The 14,223-nt window shown below is 44.1% G+C and overlaps 1 protein-coding gene across 5 annotated transcripts in view; it reads left to right on the forward strand.

Moving 5' to 3' along the window:
- Positions 1-3,428: 3,428 nt before the first annotated feature.
- The window catches only part of LOC139376266 (capping protein, Arp2/3 and myosin-I linker protein 3-like), a 43,613-nt gene continuing 32,818 nt past the window's right edge, over positions 3,429-14,223 (forward strand). For all 5 annotated transcript variants that reach the window (XM_071118613.1, XM_071118614.1, XM_071118615.1 and 2 more), the window contains exons 1-2: positions 3,429-3,598; positions 8,779-8,873. In XM_071118613.1, the coding sequence (XP_070974714.1) occupies positions 3,541-3,598; positions 8,779-8,873 (153 nt within the window). In that variant the 5' untranslated portion in view covers positions 3,429-3,540. The remainder of the gene's footprint in view (positions 3,599-8,778; positions 8,874-14,223) is intronic.

Raw genomic sequence — 14,223 nt, forward strand, 5'->3', positions numbered from 1 at the left:
CAGTGGTCTAAGGCTAATTTCTCACATAAAGCTGTGTCACTAGAGATTCTGGGTTCAAGTCCAGGCTCTGTTGCAGCTGGTCGCGACCGGGAGACCCATGGGGCGGCGCACAATTGGCCCAGCGTCGTCCGGGTTAGGGGAGGGTTTGGTCGGCAGGGATGTCCTTGTCCCATCGCGCACTAGCGACACCTGTGGTGGGCCGGGCGCAGTGCACACTGACATGGTTGCCAGGTGTACAGTGTTTCCTCCAAGACGTTGTTGCGGCTGGCTTCCGGGTTAAGCGAGCAGTGTGTCAAGAAGCAGTGCGGCTTGGTTGGGTTGTGTTTCAGACGACTCACGGCTCTCGACCTTTGCCTCTCCCGAGTCCGTACGGGAGTTGCAGCGATGAGACAAGACTGTAACTACCAATTGGACACAACAAAATTGGGGAGAAAAAGGGGTAAAATTCACACAGTGCATTCAGAAAGTATTCAGACTCCTTGACTTATTCCACATTTTGTTACGTTACAGCCTTATTCTAAAATGGATTAAATAAAACATTGTCCTCGTCAATCTAACACAATACCCCATAATGACAAAGCGAAAACAGGTTTTTAGACATTTTTGCAAATGTATTAAAAATAGAGAACAGAAATAACTTATTTACATACGTTTTCAGACCCTTTGCTATGAGACTCGAAATTGAGCTCAGGTGCATCCTGTTTCCATTGATCATCCTTGAGATGTTTCTACAACTTGATTGGAGTCCACCTGTGGTAAATTCAATTAATTGGACATGATTTGGAAAGGCACACACCTGTCTATATAAGGTCCCACAGTCGACAGTGCATGTCAGATCAAAAAAGCAAGCCATGATGTCGAAAGGAACAGTCCGTATAGCTTCGAGATAGAATTGTGTCGAGGCACAGATCGGGGGAAGGGTACCAAAACATTTTTGCAGCATTGAAGTACCCCAAGAACACAGTGGGGTACTCTTCCATTCTTAAATGGAAGTCTTGGTGGTTTGATACCACCAAGACTCTTCCTAGAGCTGGTTGCCCGGCCTAACTGAGCAATCGGGTAGAAGGGCCTTGGTCGCTACTGTATATAGCCTCGCTACTGTTATAGCATCGCTACTGTATATAGCCCCTCTACTGTTATAGCATCGCTTCTGTATATAGCCTCGCTACTGTTATAGCATCGCTTCTTTATATAGCCTCTCTACTGTATATAGCCTCTCTACTGTTATAGCACCGCTACTGTATATAGCCTCGCTACTGTTATAGCATCGCTTCTTTATATAACCTCTCTACTGTTATAGCATCGCTACTGTATATAGCCCCTCTACTGTTATAGCATCGCTACTGTATATAGCCTTGCTACTGTTATAGCATCGCTACTGTATATAGCCTCTCTACTGTTATAGCCTCTCTACTGTTATAGCCTCTCTACTGTATATAGCCTCTCTACTGTATATAGCATCGCTACTGTATATAGCCTCGCTACTGTTATAGCATCGCTACTGTTATAGCCTCTCTACTGTTATAGCTTCTCTACTGTTATAGCATCGCTACTGTATATAGCCTCTCTACTGTTATAGCATCGCTACTGTATATAGCCTCGCTACTGTTATAGCATCGCTACTGTATATAGCCTCTCTACTGTTATAGCCTCTCTACTGTTATAGCCTCTCTACTGTATATAGCCTCTCTACTGTATATAGCCTCTCTACTGTATATAGCATCGCTACTGTAAATAGCCTCGCTACTGTTATAGCATCGCTACTGTTATAGCCTCTCTACTGTTATAGCCTCTCTACTGTTATAGCATCGCTACTGTATATAGCCTCTCTACTGTTATAGCATCGCTACTGTATATAGCCTCTCTACTGTTATAGCCTCTCTACTGTTATAGCCTCGCTACTGTTATTATTCACTGGCTTTTTACTGTTGTTTTTTTTATTTTGTTACTTGTTCACCTAATACCTTTTTTTTTTAACTTAAAAATTGCACTGTTGGTTAGGGCCTGTAAGTAAGCATTTCACTTGTATTCGGCGCGCGTGACAAATAAACTTTGATTTGATTTGACTCAAGGCTGTAATCACTGTCAAAGGTGCTTCAACAAAGTACTGAGTAAAGGGTCTGAATACTTATGTAAATGTCATATATATATATATTTTTTTGCTTTGTCATTATGGGGATTGTGTGTGGATTGATCAGGGAAAAAAACAATGTAATCAATTTTAGAATAGGGCTGTAACTTAACAAAATGTGGAAATAGTCAAGGAGTCTGAATACTTTCCCGAATGCACTGTATATACTTTTTTTTAAATGCAGGAATCATTTTATGAGAACACTAGTGTGTGCAACATGACTGTTTATATAAGTAATAATGGACAGTTTAAACTAGGTTGCTAAATCATGTGGTTGCTATTTAAATTGTACATGTTCAAATATTGATATAAAATTGTGTAAGTGCTTACTGGGGAAACCAACAGGTGTGCTATGTGTGGCCCTACCCTGTGAACATTCCAACGTTGGTTTGAGGTGTCTAGGTCACATGGTCAAGGAGCTTTTGCATTTTAGTTGATTTTTGTATAAATATGCATATTTCAAAAACATAGGAATCATTTTACGAGAAAACTAAAGAGTCTGTAACATGCCTCTCTGTGTAAAGAATAATGTACAGTTGAAATAAGGTTGCTAAGTCACATGGTGTAAGAGCTATTCACATTTTAATATTGTGATCATGCACTTTGTTGGTAGTTCCTAACTACCTGCATTGACTGTGGCCAGGCTGCCTACACTATTGCTGTGTGATTATGAAACTGTGCTTTGATGAACATCTTTTTTCTTCATAAAACTCAAATCGATCGCAAGCTATTGATGTTCGAAGGTCCGAATGTTTGGCAAATATCGAATCTCAAAGCAACTTTACCACGGTACCGAACCGTTCCCTTTTCATTCCATCACAGCTGTTGTGATTTTTAAAATACGGTATGACTTGAGTCGCATGAAAACTGTGGATGGAAACGTGGTGACTTCTCCAGTTTTTACTGCAGCAGTCCATACTGTGTAATAATTGTTGGCAACCACCCAGCTCACAAAAAAACTGTCTCCATGGCCATATATTGACAATGGGCGGTACTGTAGGCTATTTCTTGATATGAATGAAATTAACCAAAAGTTATTTATCTAATGAAGCAAAATGGAGTGATTATTAATTTTGATATTAGAATTAGTGTTGAGATTATTTGAGATTCGAGATTATAGTGTTATTATTTTATTTTCCCTCAAATATTAAAAGTAATATCTGAAGCCCTTGGGTCTATGCTTCTTGCGTTGACTGATGCATCCCCCCCCCCCCCCTCTCTCTCGCTCTCTCTCTCTCTCTCTCTCTCTCTCTCTCTCTATCTGTCTCGCTCTATCTGTCTCTCCCCCCGATTTGATATGTTTATAGGAACTGGAGTCGCCCGCGCTACTCTCCGATTGCCAGTTGAAACGCATTAGCGGCTCTCTCCCTTGATAATAAGAAGCGCAGACGGACGCGTCAGGGCGCGCTATGGCCTCTAAAGAGACCACCGCTGCAGGTTTCGTTCACGTCGGCAGAGAAAACACAGGTAAGCGCAAAACTGCTCTTTTAAATTCACTGTAATGCTCAACACCTGCTGTAGCCTACATACTATATTTCCTGGGCAGAATACAGAGCCTATCGCTGTTGTGAATTCCAATGGTTATTTTATTGTACATGTCACTCTCTTTGACGTTCCATGTTCTCCTGTGTAAGCCCACGTCAGGAATGATAACCTGTTATTCCTATCGATCCGAATCGAAATAAACAGGCTACGTTGGGATTGCTTTGGTTCCCGCTGCCTGCTCTGTGTTTACCACAATCATACTTTAAACGGTTATTAAACCCCACTTCTGTCAGTAGCGAGTTGGTTGGATGTGTGTTACTGCAAATCCGTGCCTGCCTGTGCGTGTCTCTGGGTGCTTTGCCTTGGCTTTAATAGTTTTCCTTTGAGTGTGTTTGTGTGTAGGGGTGTTATGTGGAACAATCATTTTGTTTGAAGCTTGCAGGCATGAGTTTTTGCATTGAGAGGCCCTCTACGCTGAAGAGATGGGCTATAGTGCCCTTAGGGTGTGCAGCGCTCAGCATACCACTGTTTAGTACACACACCCACCCACACGCACACACACACACACACGCACACACACACACACACGCACACGCACATGCACACACACACACACACACACTGAGAGTTATATTTAAACATGTGACAAGCACGATCACACTCACGTTGGTCACACATGCCAGCACAATGGTAGTGTCTGACATATACACACACACAAACACATTGCACGCACACACACCAACTGACACCATTGGACAGAAGGGTGTTAAAAGGGTGTCTCTCGCTGTTAATTATCGTGACGGCAAATTAATCCCTTGTTTGTTTCTGGATTTGGCTGTGGTAATGACCAGTCAGAGCTAAAGGTACAGAGACAGGAAGGAAGGGATGTGTGGTGGGCACTCATGGAGAAAGAGCAGTTCCATTAGACAATCAAGGCAGGTTTTTAACTTCGCCAGCAGATCCGACCCGCTTGCTTACAGCTACGCTAGGGTTCAGACAGGCTTCCTGTGTCGATGAAGACACGGCGGAGCCAGCACCAGAAATGTCTCAGAAAACGTCCCTCAATCCAGGGATGAGAAGTGCATCGAGTTTGCGAGTTTGAGTTTATTTAATTTTTTACAGGGACAGTGCACATTAATCAACATTGTACTCCGAATTGTCCAGTTATTACAACTGTTACACTGAGAAGATTGAGCGACTGTTAAGCAAGCAGTCGTTCAACCTTGTCAGTGTAACATGGGAGTACAATGCATTTTTCATTCCTGGATTGAGGCAGGGTGAAATCAGAAAGAGTGGGAGGTCATATAAACTGGCACAGTTTAATCCTGACACATTTATTCATTGGTCTGACGAGAGAAAGTCAACACTATTGTGACTAAGCCCTTGCAGAGAAACCACATGATCACTTCATTGGTGTGACATCACAGAGCAAGCGTCAAGGTGGGAGCTCACCCTGCGAAGCACACAGTATGATAAGTGACATAGATTTTTTTCTGTTTTGATGTTAAGGTTATAAAACTGTCATAAATAATCATCACAAATTGTTATGTAAATGTGCATACTATTAAAAAGTTGCCAATATTTTGTTTACCTTTTGTATTTCAATCATTTTTGTTGTTGTCGGCTTGTAGTACTATATCCTGTAAACATGTTTTTTTGTAGTACTGTTATTGGTACAGTTATTTTAGTGAATTCAGAAAAAGTGGATTTGTAACCTGTTCAGACATCTATCCAATATATTATCCCAACACATGTTTCCCAATCACACAAAATTGAATTGAATTGTCATTGGAGTACAATCAGGATTATAATCATCGTGTCCCAGTTCATCTAACCTGCTGTCGTAGTCTACCAAATGCAAACAGAAAATATGGTTTGGACTCAGTGTACACAAATGAGTGTGTCATGCCTCTGTGAATATGATATCAACATGAGTTTTTCTGTGTGATTAGGAAACATCTTGAGGATTTCAGAAATGTGTTGGGCTAATGTGTTGGATAGATGTTGAAAGAGGTTACAGAAGACTGAAATGCAAAATGTGTCCCACTTATTCAAAATTCATGCTACGTTTTGCGAAAATGATCTTGTGCTGGCTCCACTATATTTGAATCTACGCAGGAAGCCTGTTCGACCCAAATGAAGCTGTAAGCAAGCGGGTCGGATCTGCTGGCTAGGTTTTAACTCATCCTCTCCTCTCCCATCTCTTTCTCTCCTTCCTCTCTCTCTAATGGTAGTTCAGTATATGCTGTGGCCGGGCCTTCTGTGGGAATGTTGAGTGTTAAGGGCTTTAATTGAGTGGTTTTTAAGCATGAAACACACTGAGAATCTCATTGCCGATAGGTACTGCCGACAGGTACTTATCATAGTGGCAGGCTGTTCCTTTTCTTGCTAGAACAAAAGCGTTATCTACTGCTTGCCGACCCGGCAGCGACTAACCTACCAATTCTACTTGTAGAATCGCAATGCTCGTCAGTGGCCAACAACTTGACTTTGAGCCAATCAGAGAGAACGAACCCCGAAGTGGGGGTGCCAACAAAAAAAGGGAAAAAGAGGGTATTTTCATCTACAGATGAACCAGTCACACTTCATATGCAATGTAGACTATGGGAGGGTACAAAAAATACAATACAAAATATTTTTGCTAGTTAGCAAATGCGCTAATGTTAGCTAGCTAGCTAAACATTTGGCTATGGGCTGGCACTGGCATAATGGGATTTAAAATTTTGAAAAACCAACCATAATTTAACCAGATAGGCCAGTTGAGAACAAGTTCTCAGTTACAACTGAGACCTGGCCAAGATAAAGCAAAGTAGTGCGATGAAAACAACACAGAGTTACACATGGGATAAACAAATGTACAGTCAATAACACAATAGAAAAATCTGTATACAGTGTGTGCAAATGAAGTAAGGAGGTAAGGCAATAAATAGGCCAATAGTGGTGAAGTAATTACAATTCAGCAATTAACACTGGAGTGATATATGTGCAGATGAGGATGGTCAAGTAGAAATACTGGTGTGCAAAACAGCAGAAAAACAAAAACACATATGGGGATGAGGTAGGTCGTTGGTTGGATGGGCTGTTTACACAGGTAAAATATACCTGCTGGAGTGTGTGCTACGGGTGGGTGTTGCTATGGTGACCAGTGAGCTGAGATAAGGCGGAGCTTTATCGGAGGATATTTTGTAAATTACATCGCCGAAGTCAAGGATCGGTAGGATAGTCAGTTTTGCGAGGGTATGTTTGGCAGCATTTTAAAATGTTATTTCACATTTATTTAACCAGGTAGGCCAGTTGAGAACAAGTTTTCATTTACAGCTGCGGCCTGGCCAAGATAAAGCAAAACAGTGCGACACAAACAACAACACAGAGTTACACATGGAATAAACAAACATACAGTCAATAACACAATAGAAAAAAGTCTATATACAGTGTGTGCAAATTAGGTAAGTTAAGGGATGGTGCTGTCAAAGCAGTTAGCAGTTAGTAAAGTTAGTGAGACAGATATGAGTCTCCAGCTTCAGTGATTTTTGCAGTTCGTTCCAGTCACTGGCAGCAGAGAATTGGATGGGAAGGCGGCCAAAGGAGGAATTGGCTTTGGGGGTGACCAGTGAAATATACCTGCTGGGGCGCGTGCTACGGGTGGGTGCTGCTATGGTGACCAGTGAGCTGAGATAAGGTGGGGCTTTACCTAGCAAAGATGACCTGGAGCCAGTGGGTTTGGCGATGAATATGAAGCTAGGGCCAGCCAACGAGAGCATACAGGTCGCAGTGGTGGGTAATATATGGGGTTTTGGAGACAAAACGGATGGCACTGTGATAGACTGCATCCAATTTGCTGAGCAGAGTGTTGGAGGCTATTTTGAGTGAAGGAGGCTTTTTTTGCGAAACAGGAAGCCAATTCTAGATTTAACATTGGATTGGAGATGCTTAATGTGACTGGAAGGAGAGTTTACAGTCTAGCCAGACACCTAGGTATTTATAGTTGTCCACATATTCTAGTCGAGCGGGCGGGTGCTGGCAGAGATCGGTTGAAGAGCATGCAGTTCGTTTTACTAGAATTTAAGAGCAGTTGGAGGCCACGGAAGGAGAGTTGTATGGCGTTGAAGCTTGTTTGGAGGTTTTTTAACACAGTGTCCAAAGAAGGGCCAGATATATACAGAATGGTGTCGTCTGCGTAGAGGTGGATCAAAGAATCACCCGCAGCAAGAGCGACATCATTGATATATACAGAGAAAAGAGTCGGCCCGAGAATTGAACCCTGTGGCAGCCCCATAGAGACTGCCAGAGGTCCGGACAACAGGCCCTCCGATTATGGAGAGTGAATTCTTGCTAGGCAGTGAATGTAGCTGTGGCCATAGTATCAACAAGGGCTTTCTACAAAATAGCAACATTAGCGCAGATAGCTTTGAATCTAGACCATAAGCAATATGCTCGGATATGCAAATAACGCTACTGCCACCTTCTGGTTTGGAGAATTTTAACAGGGTTTAGTGGCTGATGAGGTCTTTGCTATTGGAACACAAAAAATATTGACTGTTCACGGGTGCTAAATACTGTCGGCAGGCAAATGTTTGACAATCCTATCGCTGTGTCTGAGCTTTTACAGAGATTAAAGTTGATTACAGCTGCCTTAACTCTCTGTCTTTCTCTGATCCTTCCTCGTCTCTCCCTCCTCTGTCCCCATCCCCCTCTTCCGTCTTTTGACCAATCACATCAGCTCTTTTCACATCAGATCTTTTTCCAGAGATGATCAGATTAGTCAAGAGACCAATTAGTGAAAAAAAGATCCGAATTGGGCTGCCTGTGTAAACGCAGCCTTAGTGTTTGAAAGCTTAAGGTGTCTTTTGGATATGGCAGCTTAAGAAATAGTGTGATGTGTATCAACTATTTGGTAAAACTTTGATAAAACTTCCTTTAACATAACATTCTACTAAAGCTGTTTGCCATGCCACTCTGTCTCTTTTGTCTCATAGTGTGACTGTACCTCCAAATCAGTTCCATCTCTGGGGCTAAATATAAAACCAGTTTCGCTTCCTCATGTTTTCTTGTGTATGTGTGTCTGTGCCGTGGTGTTTGTAATGTTGCCTGTAAGAGAGCGTTTTTGTGAGAGAGGAATTTACTTGCAGTATTGACTTTTGTTTCATGCCTTCTTTCCACAGAGAGCATCAGGAGGCTCGTTGATAAACAATCTATCAAGTTTGTGCGAGCTGTAAAGCAGGACACCAAGCACGGCAAATCAGAGGACAGGATACTGGTGAGGCCCCTTCACAATAAACTCTACTGTCAGAAATTTGGATTCTATATCTCAGGTCAATGTAGTGTATTTTGAACTTTAAATTAGAGTACAATCCATTTTAATCGGGCATTCAAGCTTGGTGGTCCACACACTCCCCTAGGAGCAAACGGGACACCATGGGGCATTGAGTCCATCCTTTAAACCTTTATTAGAAGTGGCAGTGTGCCTCTAATGCCAGAGGCATGGGGATGGTGTGTATGTGTGTGCGTGTGTGTGTGTGTGTGTGTGTGCGTGCGTGCCCCTGTGTACGCGTGTGCTCATGCCAGTGTGTGTGTGCCTGAGGGTGTGTAAGCGGACTGAAAGGTGTCCTAGCAGCTTGTGCGAGGCAACACACACACTTCCGGACATTGCTGCTTTTGAGACATCCTCAATTAGTCACCCGTATCAGTTACTAATGACAGACACGCAAGCACGCACGCACGCACACACGCACACACGCATACACACACACACACACACACACACACACACACACACACACACACACACACACACACACACACACACACACACACACATGACACAAGGGTCGTAGAGGAGTAAGATCACAAGCTCATTTCCTCTTACTGCTGAGAGTAAACTGGTGCTGGGTAGAGGGAAGACAAGCTGTCATTACCACTCACCCCCTCTATTTTTGCCTCTGTCTAGCCTTTGTTTCCTTTTCTTCTCCTCCATATCTGTCCATCTCTATTACTCTCCCATCTCCCCTCCCGCTCCCTGCTCTCTCGCTTTTCTCCCTCCTCATCATCTCTCATCTTGCCCTTCTCCCCCCCCCTCCTCCCCTCCTCCATCTTTATCTCAACACATAGAGCTGTGTTGAACCACTCTGCTCCCTCCTTTATCTGAACAGAACTCAATTTGGCCTCAGGAGAATGTTAGTCTAAATGGGTTTTGCTAATGCAACTTCTGAAAACACTTATGGCGTAGCATGGCATGATGACAAGTAAAACATCGCATAGAGGCCTACATGTGTATTGTGCATATGTCAATGTTTGTAAATGGACAGAGCTTTTGGAACAAAGTGTAGGGTGTCTAAAACACACACAGGCATGCATGCAGTGAGCTCGCTGTTGAATACGTAGTCTACTACACTTCATCTACTCTTTGTTTGTCCCTCCCTCCCTGTCTCTCTCTCTCTCTCTCTCTCTGTGTCCTTTCTCCCTCTGGGGTTGTGCTGGTATTCAGCTGTCTGTGTACGTCTCCTGTTCCAGCTGTCCCGCTGTGCCTCACAGACACATGTACACACACATACCCGCACACATACACGCACACAGACAGCCTCACCCTCCTAGTACATTTCATTCAGACAGACATATAGTATGCTCAGCAAGACATACACCATTGTGCTGAGGGCAACGTTACGAAGAGTAACAACATACGCACTGATGCACAAACAACCGCATAAACACACCCTGTCATTGCACACACAAACTGGGACACACACAGAGGGCATGCATTTCGGAGCACTCATTTGAAGATTAGCGCCAACTCCAAAAACAAAACATCTTCAAAGACTGAGAGGAGTGAAGGAGGGAGGGGCAGAGGAGAAGGAGGGGTGGTGCGAGTCGAGGGGGGCACCAGGGAAAGGGGTGATGAGAGCTCAGAGCAACGGAGGAGAGAGGGAAAGGAAGGAAGAAATCTGATGTGTTTTGATGACCCAATTGCTGCCTTTTCTACCCTCGTCCATTATTTATCTCGATCCCTTGCTCGATTTCGCCCGTCATTGGTTCCCAGCTCCCTCTCTCCTCACTAATAAAGGCCCTATTACTGGGATGTGATCGCTACAGTGTGACACTCCAAACACAGTCGGTTGTCTCAAACCTTTTCTCCACTTAGATCTCCACATTCTCTGCTAGTCTCCTGTAACTACAAGGTACAAGGAGGGATGTGTCAACAGAGTAGGCTACTTGTAGAGACATTCAATGGCAAGAGAGAAGGAAAACTGTTTATCTTAAACACAACAGAGTACCTCACTCGGATTTGTATTAGCACCACATAATGAAGACTGAAAATGCTTGAATTGAACCAAGATGGCTTTTTGTCATGTGAGTTCTGGTAGTCAGCTAAAGAGGTTGACACATGCACATCATCGTTGGATAGAACAGAGTACCTGTTGGGGCATGCCGTAATGGTTGGATGTCTGTAAATGGCAGGCCTCTAATGGTGGTATGATTGATCTGTTGATCTGATGATAGATGTCTTACTACAGGAATATTGCTCTGTCTATAAACAGGAATGTATTAGTCTCCGTAACCCCCCCCCCCCTCTCGCCCCACTCTCTCCCTCCCCTCTCCCATATCCCTTTAATGTTCCACAGGGCTCGGTTGTAAGTCTCTTTGAGTTAGGGTTGTGCAGACTTTTATGTGAGCAAAATCTGCTACAAGATGTGTTTTAAAGCCAGCATTTTCTCCCTCATTTGCCTCCTCCCTCCAATCTATCTCTCTCTATCCATCTCTCCCTCTTTCTCTCCGTCTCTTTTTAAAGGCTGCTTATAGAGCAGGACCTGGGGCAGCTGTGCTTTCAAACGCGCCCGTACTCTCTGCCAGACTGTCTGCCAGGGAAGATGGAAAGGTTGTGTCCTTTTGATGCTGGGTTCACCTGGGTGAAAGCAGACTGTCCCCAGTGTCTCTTGGGGATTTTGTGTGTTTGCGCACCAGTGTGTGTGCGCATGCGTGTGTGTATGTGTGCACGTCTCCGTGAGTATGTGTGTGCGCACAAGTGCATGTGTTTGGGTGGCTGCTCGCACTCGTGCGCACACACATACTCAAGAGGACGTGTACACACATACACTCACCTGCGCGCGCACACATACACGCACACACACTGGTGCGGATACACACAAAATTCCCAAGAGACACTGGGGATTTTGTGTGAATGCAGGCACACACACCCGTTCTTCAGAGCCAGAGAGACGGGATCCTAGATTAGAGCGGCCAGGGCCCGGTTTCTCAAAAGCATCTTAAGTCTAAATTGATCGTTAGGACTTCGTAGTAGCATAGTTAAATCTCAGAGCTGGTTCACAAAAACCATTGTTACTAGTTCAGGTTTTATTAGTAGTATTTACGGGACACACATGGTATACACCGTCCAACGAAATACTTCATTGCAGGTTCCTGCTCGACATTGCAACAACAATAAGAAAGAATAAAAGATAAGAATATGAACAAAAAGTAAAGGGTTCAGTACAAGTATAAGACAGGAAGGCACATTTTATAGTCCAATATTTACACGTGTTTTAGGAAAGGGGTGGTTGGGGGGCAAGTGTTTAAATTCTGAAGTATTTTATGTGTGTGTTTAGCGTGAATGTGTGTGTGTGTGTGTGTGTGTGTGTGTGTGTGTGTGTGTGTGTGTGTGGAGGAGTGCTAAGCTGAGGAGAGTCAGTGCAGGTGGTCAGTCCAGTTCAAGTGTTCAGTAATCTGATGGCTTGTAGATAGAAACTGTCTCTGAGTCTGATGGTAAGGAAGTGAACAGCTCGTGGCTGGGGTGTGTGGGGTCCTTGATGATGCGGAGGGCCTTCCTCAGGCAATGTTTAGAGTAGATGTCCTGGATGGGTGAGAGCTTGGTCCCAGTGATGTACTGGGCTGTCTTCACTACCTGCTGGAGGGCCTTGTGGTTGTGGATGGAGCAATTCCTGCCTGCGTTCCTAGGAAACAATGCAGTATTTTGTTTTTTTACGTGTTATTTCTTACATTGATACCCCAGGTCATCTTAGGTTTATTTATTTATTTGACTCTTTGCAAACTGGAATCCACATATCCTGAGGCTGCATTCATTGTAGCTGGGGATTTTAACAAGGCTAATCTGAAAACAAGACTCCCTAAATTGTATCAGCATATCGATAGGTCCACAGACGATGCAATCTCAACCACACTGCACACTACCCTAACCCATCTGGACAAGAGGAAACCTATGTGAGAATGCTGTTCATCGACTACAGCTTTTACCCTCCAAACTCGTCATCAAGCTCGAGACCCTGGGTCTCGACCCCGCCCTGTGTAACTGGGTACTGGACTTCCTGACAGGCCACCCCCAGGTGGTGAGGGTAGGTAACAACATCTCCATCCCGCTGATCCTCAACACTGAGGCCCCACAAGGGTGCGTTCTGAGCCCTCTCCTGTACTCACTGTGCACCCACGACTGCGTGGCCACGCACGCCTCCAACTCAATCATCAAGTTTGCAGACAACACAACAGTGGTAGGCTTGATTACCAACAACGACGAGACGGCCTACAGGGAGGAGGTGAGGGCCCTCGGAGTGTGGTGTCAGGAAAATAACCTCACACTCAACGTCAACAAAACTAAGGAGATGATTGTGGACTTCAGGAAACAGCAGAGGGAACACCCCCCTATCCACATCGATGGGACAGTAGTGGAGAGGGTAGTAAGTTTTAAGTTCCTCTTCGTACACATCACAGACAAACTGAATTGGTCCACCCACACAGACAGCATCGTGAAGAAGGCGCAGCAGCGCCTCTTCAACCTCAGGAGGCTGAAGAAATTCAGCTTGTCACCAAAAGCACTCACAAACTTCTACAGATGCACAATCGAGAGCATCCTGTCGGGCTGTATCACCGCCTGGTACGGCAACTGCTCCGCCCACAACCGTAAGGCTCTCCAGAGGGTAGTGAGGTCTGCACAACGCATCACCGGGGGCAAACTACCTGCCCTCCAGGACACCTACACCACCCAATGTCACAGGAAGGCCATAAAGATCATCAAGGACAACAACCACCCGAGCCACTGCCTGTTCACCCCGCTATCATCCAGAAGGCGAGGTCAGTACAGTTGCATCAAAGCTGGGACCGAGAGACTGAAAAACAGCTTATATCTCAAGGCCATCAGACTGTTAAACAGCCACCACTAACATTGAGTGGCTGCTGCCAACACACTGACTCAACTCCAGCCACTTTAATAATGGGAATTGATGGGAATTGATGTAAAATATAGCCACTTTAAACAATGCTACTTAATATAATGTTTACATACCCTACATTATTTATCTCACATGTATACGTATATACTTTACTCTATATCATCTACTGCATCTTTATGTAATACATGTATCACTAGCCACTTTAAACTATGCCACTTTGTTTACATACTCATCTCATATGTATATACTGTACTCGATACCATCTACTGCATCCTGCCTATGCCGCTCTGTACCATCACTCATTCATATATCTTTATGTACATATTCTTTATCCCTTTACACTTGTGTGCATAAGGTAGTAGTTTTGGAATTGTTAGTTAGATTACTCGTATTATTACTGCATTGTCGGAACTAGAAGCACAAGCATTTCGCTAC

Source organism: Oncorhynchus clarkii, chromosome 20, assembly GCF_045791955.1.
Source record: "Oncorhynchus clarkii lewisi isolate Uvic-CL-2024 chromosome 20, UVic_Ocla_1.0, whole genome shotgun sequence".
Lineage (NCBI taxonomy): Eukaryota > Metazoa > Chordata > Actinopteri > Salmoniformes > Salmonidae > Oncorhynchus > Oncorhynchus clarkii.